This window comes from Dermacentor variabilis, chromosome 4 (genome assembly GCF_050947875.1).
Source record: "Dermacentor variabilis isolate Ectoservices chromosome 4, ASM5094787v1, whole genome shotgun sequence".
In the NCBI taxonomy this organism is placed as follows: Eukaryota; Metazoa; Arthropoda; class Arachnida; order Ixodida; family Ixodidae; genus Dermacentor; species Dermacentor variabilis.
In genome coordinates this window covers 42,266,678-42,284,047 of record NC_134571.1, presented here as the reverse complement: position 1 = coordinate 42,284,047, position 17,370 = coordinate 42,266,678, and the positions used below count along the sequence as shown (strand labels likewise).

Below are 17,370 nucleotides of genomic sequence, written 5' to 3'. Positions count from 1 at the left end.
TGGTGAAAGCCAACTCCTATGCGGCCCGAGCCACACTTTGTTGTTTTCATGTTGTGCAATGCTTCGAGGCGATGGGAAACTGAAACCAAACCAAACTGGTCGACGCCAGAGTACGATGCTGCCAGAGCAAAACATGACGCTTGCTTTGTACCACCTGCAGCACGGAGCAGTGGAGCGATTATGTTATTGCCTATTAAAAAAGCCCATAGTACGCGTTTAATGACACTACGCCACACGCACTGTGAATCAGATAGGTAAAGATGCTTATCGCTGTAGGGTTGATGGGAATAGCTGTGAATGCTTTGTGCAATGCCCTACGAGGAGACTTGCTGGTATCGAAAGAAGAAACTTGTGTACCAGCATTTTCACATGACAAGGGTGGGTGAGTACTGCAGGAAACCAGCCGGGAACCAGCCATGGTGGGTACCTACTACTCTCGACCTCGCCTGCCTCACACCTCTTCTTGTTCTGAGGGGATCTAGCAGCCAAAAAATATATTGTACGATTGCAGTTTTGCGATGTAATGAATGTTGGTGCCGAAAAATTTTGTTTTCTGGGAACATATTAACTGGTAAAAAACAAGAGCATCTGTATCAGGTCATTTTTTGTGTTCTAGAATATGAACACTGGTGCCAAGAAATCATAATAAATGGGACCTTATCAACAAGGTTCAACTGTATGTGCAAATAAAGCAATTCACTTAATTATTGTCCATTTCTACTTTTGCAGAAGCAAGATGGCTGCAACAAGATGACTTGCTGGCGCTGTGGGACCTATTTCTGTTGGATATGTGTGGTGGCCCTGAAGGCATCCGGGAACCCATACCAGCATTTCAGTGATCCCAGGTCCGGCTGCTTTAACAAGCTGTTTGAAGGGGCAGATGAGATTGCCGAAGAGGACGATCACGAATTCGGAGAGTTTTTGTGAACATTCGTTACCTCTACGGTTCCTGTCCAAGACAGTGCCTAGTTTTTTTCCGAGCCTCATTCAGGCTGTGTTTGGCTCACAACACTGCAGCTGATTGGATCACCATAGATGACATGGAAGTCATGACGGTGGCATGAAAAACTGGATGTGCACCATGGAAACCAACATGTATCCGCAAGGGAGCACTTCAATATAACTTCTGTAATAAATTCTTTTTTTTTCTTTTTCACCTTTTGCAAATGAGATTTCAAAGGTCCCCTCCCCAGGCTTGGCCATTTCAAACAGACACGCGCAGTGTATACAATGGATGCTTACGATTACATCTGCAAATTATCGCACCGCTACGCGCTGCAGTGACAGCCGGAATTTCAAACCAACCGCCGTGCGTCATTCTCAAGGGAGCCACTTTCCGATCCGGAGAGTCAAGATAAGACGCAAAAGTGTGCCTACATAATTCGTATTGCTGAAATGTCGCTCACTGCGACGCCATGTGACTTGAAGAATAATTCAAGGCTACAGCGATTATTTGTTTGATCTACTGCTTCATTAGACGATTAAAAGTAGCGAAATAATAAAACCTACAAACCGAACATCTGCAAATTTTTGTTTTGCTCCTTGCCTTAGCAAGAGAGATGTACTTCTGTTTTGTTTGCTTGTTCCCACGTCATGCAGTCACATGTGCAGAAAACAAAACTATCTGCTACCTTCTACGGGGTTCCAGCATGCGATCATGCTCTTTGATCTACTTGTGTCTGCCTCAGTGCTTGTGCGGCACTGACTTATATCTCTAGTCAGGTGTTCTCATGCATAGCGCACAAAATTGTGCGCTGTGCGAAATGGCAAGTGCAACAGCTCGCACACGGAACCATCACCTGAAATGCTCCACACAGCAACAATACAAGAGGGAAAAAAAGGGCAGCCTGTGACGTGTGCGTTACGTGATCCCCTGGCTGTGGTATGTGAGAATGCATGGAAGAACTTTTGCTTGCGGAGGCTAGACGGGGGCAAGTAGAGAAAGTGTCTATGTTAACGGTGGAGCTTTCCTCCTGAAATCATGGGTTTGCAGGACTTCAAAGAGTACTAGTTCTGCTGTTAATGAAAAATTCTTCCAGTAGAATGCTCCTTATGGGGCACATAATGACTTTCAGCGTATAACCAAAATTTGCTAGGTCGCCTGGTGAGGGGCCCTTTAAGAAGCAAATCTCTCCAGTTCCTTGTCCATTTTTATATGCCTATGATTTAAACCTGGGACACATGCATACATAAGCATACTCATTTTGAAGTAGCGTAGAGCGTAAATGTTCCCAAAAGCGCCTGGTTTCCTACGTTACTTTTGCAGAAACCTAATTGCTGTGTTGAAGGGACACTAAAGACTAGCAATGAATCATTTTTGACTAATGAAGTATTCTTTCCACTCATTTGGCGAAAAGTCCATAAAATATTGTTTTTGGAGATGAAAACTAAGCTTTCCTTTTCTTTAATTTTATGTTGAAACCTCAACACACATATGAGTGTGTGGTGTCACGAGTGTGAAAGTATATGAAGTGCTCACGTGATGTATGTATGTCATTTTGTTATATTCACTGCTTCTGTTGTATTTATGTACATAAACAGATCGAGATAAAGCACTGTACAACAATACGGCAGCCTCTATGACAGTGCATACCCTCGATTTTGTCTTATTTATGTCACGTTGACACAGGGCAGCTATAGCCTTTTTACAAGCCAATGAACTATACCTGCGGCTTTAGAGTTCAAAGCTATAGCCTTTTTACAAGCCAATGAACTATACCTGCGGCTTTAGAGTTCAAAGTTGAAGTTTACTTACCAGTGAGGTCACCTTTGTATAGAAGTACATTCATTGTTATTATTACACAGGGAGTGCCAAAGGTAGGAACTTTAAGTGGGACTCCCATATAAGAATTGGCCAACAAATAAATTACGTCGAACAGTGGTTACAGTAACGTATTACACAGTTTCTGTACTAAATGCAAAGATTATCACTACATTAAACAACAAAATGCAAAACTGTTTAGTAACAAATGGTTAATAAACAAGGTGTACCAGATGGTACAATAAATGGAAATGCAATAACGCGTAGCATTCTTGCAATTGCTAAGATGTTAATTTGTGTGTTGTTGCGTAAAGTAATTCTTAATAGAATGTGGGTGATGACCGGATCATGTGTGGCTGAATGAATATATGACCGAGTTTTGATGATGACCTGGATTACACATTCTGACAGATGTGGTGGTGAATGTTCTGTAGTTCATGTACACTTTAGGCAAAAGATGATTATCATTTTTGTGTCATTTCTGGTCTCTCTTGCTGTCTCCGTCTTTATTTGCGGTCATTATGATATGCAGTTCTTCTGATGATTATCAACTTAAGAGAACCTAGTAATATTAGTACAAAAGATTCAATGGCACTGCGGTCTATATGTACAATGTTGCGAAACACTTTATATACACAATTGATAACATTAAGCTGAAAGAGCTAATGAATAGGAAGAATGTTCAGACTGCCCTAATGTGACATTGCATTGGATAAGAAATGAGTGAAAGTCATGAGATGGGGGAGCGGCTGATCTTGTAGGTGTTGAAGTTGACTGAGGTATGTGAAGCAAGTATTGCCCCAAGCTAGTACACAATAAGATAAACGATTATGAATGTGTGTGTGTGACAAAGCGACCGAATGATGTGTGGCTTAAAAATATGCGTGGATTTTGATGACATGGATTCCAAAAGAAATATTTTGGACAAGCGATTGTGCATAAACATTGAATTTCACATGCCTATCTCAGATTACACCAGGAATCTTGAGTTATCCGAAACAGGCATTAAGTTGTTGTCAAGACACTTAGATGTAGATGTCAAAATTTATGTTGGGGGTGAATAAAAACCATAAAAACTGATAATTATGAACTTCAGAGAACCTAGTAATATTAGTACAAAAGATTCAATGGCACTGCAGTCTATCTACAATGTTGCAAAATAGTTTATATACAAAATTGGTAACATTAAGCTGAAAGAGCTAATGAATAGGATGAATGTTTATGCTCAACATAATGTTTTGACACAGAGAACTTCCTTTATGCAGATCAACATTAACTTTCTGTTGTTGCTCGTTGATATTATTAGTACAAGTGACTATAGTCATGTCATCTTTGTATAAGATACTGTCAGTAAAGGTCGGAACATTAGGTAGCCCATTAATAAACAGTAGGAAGAGCAGCGGGCCTAGGATCACGCTCTGAGGGACTCCTTGATTAATGCTCTTAGCAGAGAAACTGTGATGCCACACATAGTGGACTGGTATATTAACACTTCCTTCACCTCATCATCATCCATTATTCCTTTTCTTCATCGTCCTCTTTCCACGGTGTAGAGTAGCAGACCAGAGCAAGCTATAGCTCAGGCCACCCTCCCTGCCTTTCTGCAAATAAGTTCCTCTCCCTCATAACATTTCTCAAAACTGGCTAACTTCGGTCTTCGGTTTCCTTCAAATGTGAAGTATTAGTCCTTCTTTAGCAACAAATTTTTAATCAGACTTGAGCAGACTGCCTCTCATTGTAAACGTCACCATTTTGCCATTGCAAAAGTGCAATTTCCAACTACAGGTAACCCGCCGTGGTTGCTTAATGGCTTTGGCGCGGTGCTGCTAAGCACGAGGCCTCAGCTGCACTTCGCTGGGGGTGAAATGCATAGATGCCTGTGTACCATGCATTAGGTGCACGTTAAAGAACCCCAGGTGGTTGAAATTATTCTGAAGCCCCCCGCTACAGCACCACACTGTGCCTCATAATCAGATCATGGTTTTGGCACATAAAACTATAGAATTCAATTTGAATTCAACAACTACAGGTGAACTTAAGGAAGACACAACGCAGCTTTCAAATGAATTAGTTCAAATTAGGACAGTCAATTGATAATAAGAGCTTCTGTGAAAATATCATTTCTGCAAGTTAAGGTTCTGGGGTGCTCTGGCAAGTTTACCATCAGCAAAACGGTCAGCCTCTGTGGTTCTGTAGCAAGCAGTTGGGCCTGGCGAAGCATTCACTGTCCCTCTTTGGGCAGCACAGCTCCCTGTTTAAGGTGCTGCTGTTTTCTCCTCTGCTTTGTGTCTAGCTCTGATAGCCTCAGCTGACTCAAAGGCTTGAAGGAGTTCTGCAAATTCTACTATTGCAACTGTTATGAAAACATAGCTTCCTTCTCTGGGGATGTCAAGCAGAGGAGTGAATTGCCACCCTCGGGAGCAAAATTATAAGAAATCTGGAGACCACAGCATCAGGATAAAATTAACATTTATTCTAGCACAGCTCCGCAATTTGTAACAGTTTTTTTAATGCATTGCTTGAACATGTGCATGTAGCCTGTACCACTCTTAATCAGCATGCATGCCCATGCTGCAAAGAAAAGTTTTTCCACGGCACTAGTGATCTAACTTTTGCTTGCGAGTGTACATTATGACACACGTTTCCTGTGCATGTATATGAGTACACGTACTTGGAATAACTCTATGCACATATGTAGATGCACATTTGATACCTAGGTAAGTGAACTGTTTTGGTTTGTTAGTTCTGGTTCACCTCTCTGCCATTCTGGTTTATCGAATTGCCTTTATTAGTGGCTCATATCCACTATAGGGGACTGGCCAAGACTCTAAGGAGTTAGCAAAATAATGAGTCAAATGTAAAACACTAATGCCTTTCTTTCGTTTGTATCGTCTCTCTCATGTGCAAACATCAGTCCAGTATATTTTGCCTGTAAAAGTGCATTGGTAATGTAATTTTTCTTTTGTATTTGTCAAGTAATAAACTTCTAATTATATGTGAAAATTTTCTCATTTTATACTTTTAAGGATCTAAACCGAAACTGCTGGTGACGAAACGTGCTGCGAAAAATGGAACGCCACCTTTCTCAGGGGCGTAGTGCAGTGCAGCGTGCAGCAGGTAACACCTGGCAACGCTGAACAACCTGGCGCCGGCTCGAGCGATCGGATTCGGTTCATTGTTCTTTCGACGCGGAGCTCAGACCCCTGTTCAGCCAAAGTTCAACTATTTTCGTTATTTAAGTTTTTCTAGCAAGCATCTTGAAGCCATGAAGTTCAGTTATCCGACGCCGCGGCGGGATGAAACTGTCGTGGACATTTACCACGGCGTGAAGGCAAGTTGTCTCGCACCTTTGAGTGCAACATATCTATATCGACTCCTTGATAACGGGCTAAGAGCTTTCTTAGAGCTACGAGTGGAAGCATATTGTTTTGTTGCGTGTGGTGCTAGGTACGCCGGTGCTAAAAACTTGCATGCGAAAATCCCACCGATCTCTGCCACCGCGGTGTCAGGATCGTGCTTTGCTTGAAATGTGTACCTGGTAATATTTTGAGATGCAGAAGAAGAAAAAAATAAAAGAGAATAGTTGAGGTTTATAGCGGTAGCTTAGTGCTGCAGAGATCAGTCATCTTTTTGTGTTACTGTTTACACGCAATTGTTAATACTGGGAAGAACTACAGAAGAGCATTGTTGCCCGCCCAAGCTCCTCCGAACAGCTGTGTCATGTCCGACAGGCATGTACTATCGGTTGGCTTTGATAGAGTGCTGTTAGGTTATTCTTTGCGCAGAATGCACGACAAACGTTCAACATAAAAAGCCCGCTGATCGCACGCGGCTAGGGTGGCTAACGCGGCTGAAGTTAACGCAAGTGATTTTTTGTCTCAGGAGTGGGAAGAGTGGCAATGGGCTGGAAGAATTCGCTGAATAAAATTGCTTGTCTTTGTAACCGTTTTACAAGAAGAAAGCTAAAAAAACTGTGATATTTGGCTAATTCGAACAAACGAAACGAGCTACTTTGAAGACAAATTATATTTTATTTGATTTAAGGGGGAGGGGCGTGGGCTGTCACCAGAAGGCGCACCACGCCTGCCTACTCTAGAGATACTGTTGCTAGAGTTAATACTAGCCTACTCTTTACCAATACAAATAGAAGTGAAAGATAGGAAGAAGGGAAGGAAAGCAGAAAAATAAAAACACGAGGACGGATCACGAAGACTAAACTAAAGCAATGACAAGGAATAGAATACAGCAGTAGGAACAGAAAAATCACTGCAAGTCGTGGTAATTAACAGATGACAGAAAAATAGAGAAAGTATGACGTCTCATCACTCACAAGTGAACAACAAGGTGCTACACTAGTAAGCCAAGTCAATTCTAGAAAAGTAAGGAAGGCACAACATGCCTGATTGCATTATGTATAAGTAACTGCAAGGGTGCAGGCACTCATTAGAGGTCATGCACCGCTGGCCAAGAAGACAATAGTCCCTTAGTAGTAATGTGCACTGCGCAAGATTAGGACACTCCAGTATTAAGTGCTCAAATGTCTCGCAGGAACCGTGAGAAGCACACGACAAACTGTTCACATATCATTGACGGTGTACACCAAAACAACACAAGGAACCATGCACACGGGATATAGAATAGAGAACATTTAAATGCTTTTATGTGCTTGCCTGTTTTATAAGGTAGCTGATGGGAACCTTTTGTGTATCATAAATAAGTAACAATAAATAAATATTGTTATTTTTGCTTTTGTTTTATAATTTAGACAGTTTGGCAGGAAGTTATCTGAAGTACTCTTCCTAAAGGTATGATGCAGACCTTATAAACAGCACGAAACATTTCCATTACAGGTTTCAGACCCCTACAGGTGGATGGAGGATCCCGATAGTGAGGAAACAAAGGCCTTTGTTGATGCTCAGAATGCCGTCACAACACCCTTCTTGGAACAGTGCAAGGAACGTCAGAAGATTAAAGAACGGTGAGAGTGTAGCTGTGAGCACGAAGATTCGACTATTATTGTCTTTATACAGGTCGTCCCAGCTAATTGCCTCTAGTGGCCAGTCCTGCGGCAATTTTGCGTGAATTTGCTGGCTTCTTTCATGCTTAGAAAAACACTTTTATGTAGCATGTATTGAGCAACACAAACTAACTATAATATTTGAGAAATTGGTAAATAACTAATTATCTAGTTATGTATAATGAAAAAATCAAAGTATCTCCAAGCGACGGCAAACAACATTACCTAGGTTCTGTCCAACTACATGGCATTCGCATATTTTTAAACTCTGGCTATAGTTAGCTGGATGCCCTGTGTGTGTGTGTGTGTGTGTGTGTGTGTGTGTGTGTGTGTGTGTAAGCACCTTGCCAAGGAAGTGAGCATGAACACTTGAATGATAAACAGAGAGAGAAAATGTTGCAATTTATTTTGCAGTTTTGAAATTTAAGGCCTGGTCAGTTGGAGGAGCATCACGTGAAATGCAGTATAGTTATTTCCTTCTTGCATCATCAAGAACTGGCAATTGCTAGTATAATTTTTAGATATCAAGAGCAGGATGTCCTGCAAAATTGATTTGTTGCTTAGTTGATGTTTTGATCGTAAAGCTATGTAGCGGCCGTGAGAAGCAAAGTAGTAGAGGGTTTCAAATTAATTTTAACTGCCTAGGGATTCCTTAATATAAATTGATATCTTAGTACATTGGCTTTCTTAAATTCTGCATTTACAAAAATTAGGCCACCGCAGCTGTAAATTTTGATGACAGCATGTTCAACAAAATTTTGTAAGAGATGATGCATTCCTATGGAGATGTATAAATGGGGCAGGGCAGAACTGCATAGGTGCACCTAAATTAGTCGTCAGTTGACGCAGTGCTTTGACTGCACCAGCATAGCAACAACTGGTAAAAGGGCGTATGGCATTACCCTTCATTGTGAAAACAGGCACAGCACACATTCCTTAAGGCACCTGCCAAGAAATTGGATACACAAACACACAATCTACTGTCAGCATGGTATTTATCTCTTGCAAATGGTCTTTACCTCAGGTGCTTAGGTTGGTGTTGTGCAGTTATGTGCACACATCTGCATCATCTTTGGCAGAGCATAATAATGAAGCAGGAGATGTTTTACCATGTGTGTAGTGTAATGGCAATGTATCTTGGCCGTGTTAACTTTAACCCGGAAGCAGTGAGACCTTTGAACTAGACCTTTGATGAAGAATGATTCATTGGCGACTATGATGTTGGAGTGGTATGAACTTGTTCAAAAATATAGCCGAAAATTGATTTTTTTTTCAGTTGTTTATTTAACAGTTGTTAACAATTTAAGATACTTTCCAGAGTTTATAGGCTGTAGAATGTATAAAATAAAATATAGCGTATCAGTTGGTACGTCTGTGTGAAACCTGTCTAAAAATTTTTCTTTACTCTTTGGAATGCTCTCATAATGTGAGTATGCCAGTCTAGTCTTCAGTGACTGTCAGCTTATGTAATGATCATATTTCATGTAAAGCAGAAACAGTTTCAGGACACTGTGCATTGTCATGTGTTTTTTACTCCTCCCCCCACCCTTTACCAGGCTACGGCAGCTGTATGACTATCCTCGCTTTGGCTGCCTCAAGAAGCATGGAAAGCGTTACTTCTGCTACATGAACACAGGGCTTCAGAACCAAAGGTACAAAGGGCTCTTGGCACATGATGTTTTTCTGTAAGCTTTTACTGCACACACTGCCATACTGGTGGTGACACCAGCATCTCGTGCTTGTTAGGGCACTGATGAGCAGGTGGTTTTGCCTTTCTTTCTTCAAAGTTGGCTTTTCCTTGGCTCTTCCCCCCTCACTTTGCATTGATGGCCATCTGGCCAAGTAAGCTAGGTCGATAACGGAGAAAAGGCAATCAAAGCTGGGCCGAGCCTTGAGGAAATGTAATCAAAGGTAGTGGCTTGGTCGGTCAATCCTGATACTACCAGTGCACAAAACGTGTTCTCGCAAGGGCATTAACCCTTTTAGGACAAGACATATAAATACCCAGAAAAAAATGTACATTTTCTATCTAAATGTGCAAAAACACATCAAAAATAAGCATAATCAAGAAAAAGGGGAAAAATTGGATATAGGAAAATAGGGTAAAATCTCTAGAAATAGGGGGAAAACAGGCAGGAAACTGGAAGTGGGCTTCACCCCAAGCCACTTAAGGCTTCGTTTTCAATTTGTATAGACAGCTGTCTTCATATGTGAACCATAAGTGTACATTTCATTTGCTGTATATCACTTCTGCAACACCACTGCAGCTGGATACTTTGCATCAGCCTGTCACCTCTGACCTTGCTTTCAAAAGACAGTGAGTCGCATGACGAAATTCTTCCTTGTCCAGTGTTCCTGCTCTAAAACAACAAATGACGCTTACTGCCGGTCATTCACTGTTGGCCGAAGACATTTAGCCAGAAACTTTGTACTCTGTGCTAAAACTTGGCAAGAAAAAACTTGGCAAGAAAAAAAAATTCTGGTATGTTGACTGTAGGCAACACTCGTCGATAAAGTGTTAATATGTTTATTAACACGGACCGGTCCTTCAGCAGTGCAGCGTCACAGTGTTCACACGCCTCACTGCATTAGCCAATAGAGCTAACTAGTTAGCTTACCCTACAGCATATCTTAGCAGGTCAACCAGGAAGATAATGCTTGACTTTTACTATCATCATCCAATAGTTCCTGCCCAATCCTTCTCTGGCCCTTCTCTGTCCCTCTGTTTTGTTTTCTCACTGACACCTTACAACCTGCCCAGGCAATTGCCTTTCTTGTCAGTGCTTTACATGGACATTTCTCATGACTATTCTTGATAAAGAAGATTCAGGAATGATGATGCTGATCATTATCAGCCTGTTTTAGGTCCACTGCAGGAGGAAGGCCTGTTCTATAACCTCCATCTTGCGTTAGCTGATGCCGTTTTATGCCTGCAAATTTTGTAATCTTATCACACCACCTTATCCTCTGTCATCCTCGACTACATTTCCCTTCCCTTGGCACTCTTATTGTTCCTAGATCACATGTGGGAACTTATCTCTATACTTAACTTCAGTATGGTATTACTTTGTGAAAGAGGGGAAGAACAATGCAACAGACATAACTGAAATGTAGGTAAAGCTAGCATCACTAAAAAAGTGCAGTATATTGACTTATGTAGATTTCAGCGCATTGTACAAAGTGAGCTTGATATCAGAGAAGTTAATCATTAAGCTCCCGTGTTCTGTCTGGAAAAAATGCACAGAACTTCCTCAATTTAGGGTGGCAGCTTTGTGAGAAAATTTTTAAGAGTCAGTGTTGATGTGTCATGTTGTCTGGGCTTAACACAAGATTGTCACAAAAACTCATATGGCCTTCAGACTAGCAGATCTCATTGTATATTAACATGTTTAAAAGTGTCACCTATTGTCGCATCCTCACGCAACATGTCCTTTACGTGTTTCTCTACCTGAGCAACGGTAGTGTACTTTAAAGATACAAAAGATCAGTCAAGTTGGGTCAACTTTATTCCACTAACAAAATGGCAGATACTTTTCAACGAGTCATCTGTTACCCTCAACTGACTTTAGTGCCCTTTTAACAGAAAGTGTCTTTACAACCTGTGCTTTCTTGCCGTCTTTTCAGTGTCCTCTATGTCCAGGACTCTCTCGAAGCTGAGCCAAGAGTGTTCTTTGATCCTAATGAGCTGTCTGAGGATGGAACAGTGTCTGTCAGCTCCACGAGTTTTTCTGAAGATGGGGAACTTTTTGCATATGGCCTCAGCTACAGTGGGTCTGACTGGATTAAGATCTTCGTGAGTGGCTTATATACACCAGCGTGCAGTATGTACTGCACATGTTTTGTACCAGAGCAGTTTATAATTTTACATTGTAGCGACTGTGAAGAACGCAGTAGCAAAACTGTGAATTATGAAACAACTTTTTATTGGGTGGACCTGTGCCTACTACAGTTGTGCCACAACGTAACAGAGCAAACCATGGTGCTTGCGAAAAGAAAGCCAGAGACCAGCCCTGGCTGCAGAGCTCTCAACACGGAGCATGTTGTAATACAAGCAGACGACACTTGCTGTCTGCCAGAAGTCTTGAGTGTAGTGATAAATTGTACTTTTGCATTCTTTTTCTGTTATATTGTTTTTTATAGAAACAAATTAACTAACATTCCAACTATTATGAACAACATTTGTTTGCTATAAAGTTGGAAAAATTATCGATGACACGCCCTGGGCAGCCACTCGGATAGCTCACCGTACTGGCGTCATGTGGTCACCTCGCATCACCTGGTCAGAGGCAGCTGAAAACTCAGCCAAGTGGCGTGTTACGATTGGTAGCAATGCACATCTTTAAAACATTAAAATTACACGCTTTACATGGAACACTTGGATGCGACAATTAATGATCAGAAGGACCTACCCTAACAACTCAGCTGTTTTTCAAGATCAAGATTGTTTCAGGGTCTCTTTAAGGACATATATGTGACGTACACATCCCCCTTAATTTGCTTAGTCTGCTTTGCTTAGTCATCCCTCTTAATTTTCTTACTCATCCTTTTAATTCATTTAGTCATCCTCCTGGATTCACTAAGTGTACTTTGCCTAGTCATCCTTCTTAATTCCAAAGGTCGAGGGTTCGACGCCTACCCAAGGTCGTGGGTTTGAGTGCCATAATTAATTTTCCCTTAATTACTACCAAAGGTCGGTTTTTGACTCTGACCAAAGGCTATGGTTTCGACTCCCACCAAAGTTCTTGGGTTCGAGTGCCTTAACTTTATCCTAATTAACTGTGCCTGAATTATTTTTGCCTTCATTAACACTGAAGGTCATAGGTTTGACTCCCACAAATAGTTGTGGTTCAACTCCCAGCAAAGGTCAAGGGGTTTGTAGCCATAATTAACACCAAAGGTTGTGGGCTTGACTTCCACCAAAAGTTAAAGGGTTTGTAGCCCTTCTATACCTGTCGTGTTGTCGATGCGTTTTCGATCAAGGTCGACTGACCAATGTGACATATAAGGCTTTCGCCTTGATAAAAACAACTGGCATTAGCCAAAATGGAATGGAAGTGGGAAAGCATAAAACAAAAAAATGCTTTAAAGGGATGCTGAAGGCAAATACTAAGTTGATGTGAACTGTTAAAATACCGTTCCAGAAACCTCTCGGCGCTTATTTTATGTAAAGAAAAGTCTTAGTTTGAGAAAATTGCATCTGAAAGGTGCGCATACCTTTAGCGCAATTCAAATCAGCCGACCCCAAGCGGGACATGGTGGTGTTGCATATGCCATCACCACCCTTTGCTTTTGTCGGTGAGCAAAACGACACTCAACAGATGGCGCAGCGGTTTCCTGTGCAAAGCCCAAATCTGCGGCCATAGAGAAACCAAGCCAAGACAGAGCATTCTATTCATCTCTGCAGCTGCTCTTGGTCAAGTGGCGTGGCAGCTCAGGAATTCCATGACATCACATGGACGTGGAATTCTCTGCTGCTTGCAGTTTGTGTGAGTTTCGCGAGTGAGGAAAGCCAGCGCAGGACTACGCGATGACAGAACTACTGAAACTCGAAAGAGCAGGTGGCACAGAGTGGAGAAAACTAAACCTTTCGATTGCTTGCGTCGTTCTCAAGGGTAACGTCAATGAGCTCTTTCTTTTTCTAAATATCAGATAGAACCAGAAGAGCAGCATTTTCTTTCAACTGATAATACAATATAATGATCTTCTTTGTTACAAGTGGTTGAGTACTAGTGACAGAATTATAATGAGGAGTGCCGTCATCATCGGGCTAATACTTGAATGTCTTGGGATAGTCTCTAATCATGTCCTGCATTTACCTCAATTTATTGATTACTAAAGCTCTGTTGGTGGTAATATTGGTGCCTATGACATTCTCATGCACTAATCTATCACTTCAGCTTGACTTAATATTTTCCTTTAGTGTCCCTTTAAAGATTGCAACTTAGAGCTCCAGGATAGGGTGTTTGTAGTCTTCGTCAACCTGCATTCATATTTAATGTGGAGCTTTATTTGTGGCATTAATTGATTGCATAATGTTTGTGCCAGGGTTCAAGCTCATCTCACTCGTGTGAATTTCTCACGCAGATCAAGCGAGTGGCCACGGGTGAGAACTTTCCAGAGACTCTGGAACGGGTGCGGTACACAGATATGTCCTGGACGCATGACAACAAGGGGTTCTTCTACGGTGTAAGAGTATTCTCAATCTGTACTTGAAAATTAATTAGGCTTTCTCTGTAAAGCGCACTTCATTAAGAATGATTACTCCATGTAAATTGGTGACACCAGTGAACGCTGCCGATTATAGAATAATGGTTGCTGAATCTGTGCTTGTGTTTGGGTCATTACACAGCACTTCACAATTCTTTCGATGTGGTAAAGAGATGTAGCCACTCATGGAACCCTGTCATGACATTGTAATAGACAATTGAACCGAATATTTCACTTCCGCACTCGGTAGAAATGACCTAGAGGCAGCGTGTCCTTTACTGCAGTCTTTGTTTAAGCTGTTAGCTTGAGCAGGCTTACCCCCTTGTAATGACACTTGCACAGAATAGTATGAACGCAAAGCCTTATAGTGTTGGTGTTCTCTGCTCGCAGAAATACCCCGAAAATCTCCAGAAGGCCGACGGCACTGGAACAGACAAGGCGCAAGATCAGAAGCTCTATTACCACCGTGTGGGCACACCACAGACAGAGGACGTCCTTTGTGCAGAGTTCCCAGAGAAGCCTCAGTGGAGGGTGTAAGTCATGCCGAAGGCATCAAGTTGCATACGGTGAAATCCCCAGTAATTCAATATCTCCGAATTTGAATTGACTGATAATTTGAACTGTAATACTGGTCCCGGCAAAATCCTGTGTATTTGAATAGAGAAAAACTACCATGAATTTGGATTCCGAAAACAGCACAACAGTTATTTCGAACAAGAATTTAAAACTCCCATGGCTGCTGTTCAGACAAACCCAAGTCAGAGATGAAGGTTTGCTTTCTACTTCAATGTTGCGTACTGTAAGAATGATAGAATATGCGTGGGGAGCCTAGTTTGAACCAAAGCAAGCAGAGAGGTGCATGCCGTCCTTTCCCATCGTATTTAGAAGGAGCCCCCAGCGTGTGCTTGATCACATTACCACGCGACGCTACGCACCAAGGCACCATTTTTCTCGGTTCACCTTGTCACATTTTCTCTCAAACCAACGGCAAACAAGCCTGCTAGGTGTGATCTTGCCACACTTGGTCTTTATGTATAGGGAACCTAAGCTTCTTCCAGCACATGTAGTCACAGGCTGATGGAGGAATGACAAGCCCTTTTCAATACCAATCCAGTGACGGTTTTGGTTTTGCGTGTTGTACCCCACAATTAATCGGGCACTGTATTTAAAGGAGCTCTCCTCGGTTCGAACGTTGTATTATACGAATAAATTTCTGGTCCCCTTAGAGTTGGAATTAAAGAGATTCTACTGTACTAAGTGAGGTCGCTGAAGCAAAATTTTGTGGGGTACACTAAACTAATATGAAAGTCATAGGTGGTACAGTACGCTCCACTGTTCAAGGGAACACACCAGTGTGTGGCCCTCAGTTTATTGGCACAAAAGCAGAGAGTGTTGGCTGCAGATACGTCGGTACACAGCACAGGAGTGTAGAAAGGTGCCAGTACTAGCAACCACAAGTCGTCTGTTACTAAGGCTGTGAACTTCAACAATAGCCACACGGAAAAATTCACAAGTGTTCACTCATGTGTTCCTTTTACCAGTTCGGCCATGCTGTACATGGATTACCATTTCTTTTGACATTGTTTGTTATGAAAGTATATTAAGGAAGCCTATAGTGTGGTATGGTAACAGCTGGCATGCTGTCATAATCATTCTGACACACGTATGTACAGAACTTTAAAAATATTTCCATCTTAGTGAACCACCTTCGTTTAAGCCTAAAGAATGCCTTTGACCAGTTTGGTGCCTCCCAGTAATATATTACAGTCGCCGATCAATTTTCCGGACCTCTTGGGGAACGAAAAATAGTCTGAAAAATCGAACAGTTCAAAAAGCTTGTTCAGCCAAAAAAATAAAATATATTACGCCTAGAGCACCCTAAAAGAAGAAAAATCTCTAATAATGACCTGTCTCATGCTACGCTTAGAGGCAATCAGATTTGGTTCGATTTGCACAAGAGTGATATTGTCTCCGTATACAGTCTCACAAGAGCGTCACCGCATTGGCGATCTCCATTGCCGGAGATTGAGAAAACACCTAAGGTGGTGCCGATCACACAAATGCGAAGCTGCACAAACACAAACAAAGATGCAAGAACATCTCCGTGGCATGCATGCTCTGTAGACACACCACATGCAAAATAGCAACCCTAAATAAAAAAAGAAATCCTGCATTAAGTGATTGTGACGATAGAGCTGACTGAAAAAAGAAAGAAACTAGAAAGAGTGCCGTCCCTTGGAGCGTTTTGTCAGCCAAGGAAGAACAGGCATGACTTCCAGGAATTGAGAATATCGCAGGCTCTGTGTGAGCTACCCTATCTTGGAGGCTATGAAGTCAGCCACTGGAAGCCAAGCCAGCAGCAAATCTAACATGGTGGCCATCAAGGTCGGCTAGTGTGGTCCAGAACGAGTGATTTAAATGGAACTTTGGGGCCCAAAGTTGCCAGAAAAATTGTTCGCAAAAATGCATTAGCTCTATGGGGACCCTGAAGGTGCATTTATGAAGTCCAGAATACCATCGAGTCCGAAAAATCCGTTGGCTACTGTATCAAAATAATTTTGCAAAAAGACCTAATATGAGGGTACATACTACGAGTGCAATACTACTGTAGAACCTCGTTCATACATTTTGGAGAAAACCATGAGGAAAACGTACTAACTGGGAAAACGTACAATCCGAAGTAACTAAAAAACTTGAGAGAGGCTACTATTGTTCACGTCTACATAATGTGAAGCATCGCGTGGATCGTTGCGGCACGAGATACCGACGCGTCTTGTTGTTTTCCTATTACGTGGTGTTTTAAGAGGGTGACAGGAAACCAAAGCGAAATCGAACTGGTGGGCGACACCACATGCCGCCAAAGCAGAATGTGATGCCCACATCAGGCCACCTGTATAGCAGGGAACAATAGCAAGTTTGGATTATTGCCTACTAAAAGTGTGCAGTACCTTACCAATGGCTATGCACCACACGCTGCAAAACATTTGGTTGAAGATGCTTATCACAATAGGTTTGGCAGTGATAGCTACGAATGTGGTGTGGGACTACCTGGGCGGAGATTTGCGGGTACCGGAATAAGAAACTGCGCGCCATGGTTTTCACATGCGTGCGTTTTCATTGCGTGCGTCTCGCGCCTTTTCTTGTTCACATGGGATCTAGTGGGCGAAAAATGTATACGATCACAGCCTGCAGCAAGCAGCGGAGGCGCAATTTGGTTATGACCTATTATAAGCGTGCACTACGCTTCCAACGTCACCACACACTGTGAAACAGATAGGCGAGGATGCATATTGCAATAGGATTGGTGGTTATAGCTGTGAGTGCCACGTGCGATGACCCCGGAGCAGATTTGCTGGTACTGAAGCAGGAGGAACTGAGTGTGTGC

At 42.1% G+C, this 17,370-nt stretch overlaps 2 protein-coding genes and 1 long non-coding RNA gene across 4 annotated transcripts in view; 2 read left to right on the top strand and 1 right to left on the bottom strand.

Annotated features, from left to right (window-relative positions):
- The window catches only part of LOC142579004 (E3 ubiquitin-protein ligase RNF14-like), a 33,686-nt gene extending 32,530 nt beyond the window's left edge, over nt 1–1,156 (top strand). For both annotated transcript variants that reach the window (XM_075688776.1, XM_075688775.1), the window contains exon 9: nt 730–1,156. In XM_075688776.1, coding sequence (XP_075544891.1) covers nt 730–927 — 198 coding nt within the window. In that variant the 3' untranslated portion in view covers nt 928–1,156. The remainder of the gene's footprint in view (nt 1–729) is intronic.
- Nucleotides 1,157–2,330: 1,174 nt separating this feature from the next.
- On the bottom strand, nt 2,331–2,825 carry LOC142579007 (uncharacterized). Its single transcript, XR_012827347.1, has 2 exons — nt 2,720–2,825; nt 2,331–2,666 (listed from the first exon to the last, which is right to left on the bottom strand). It is a non-coding gene; the product is annotated as an uncharacterized LOC142579007 (long non-coding RNA).
- A 3,038-nt stretch (nt 2,826–5,863) lies between these two features.
- Nucleotides 5,864–17,370, top strand: part of LOC142579003 (prolyl endopeptidase) — a 52,980-nt gene continuing 41,473 nt past the window's right edge. The window contains exons 1-6 of the mRNA XM_075688774.1: nt 5,864–6,092; nt 7,612–7,739; nt 9,335–9,430; nt 11,403–11,571; nt 13,863–13,964; nt 14,376–14,518. Coding sequence (XP_075544889.1) covers nt 6,027–6,092; nt 7,612–7,739; nt 9,335–9,430; nt 11,403–11,571; nt 13,863–13,964; nt 14,376–14,518 — 704 coding nt within the window. The 5' untranslated portion in view covers nt 5,864–6,026. The remainder of the gene's footprint in view (nt 6,093–7,611; nt 7,740–9,334; nt 9,431–11,402; nt 11,572–13,862; nt 13,965–14,375; nt 14,519–17,370) is intronic.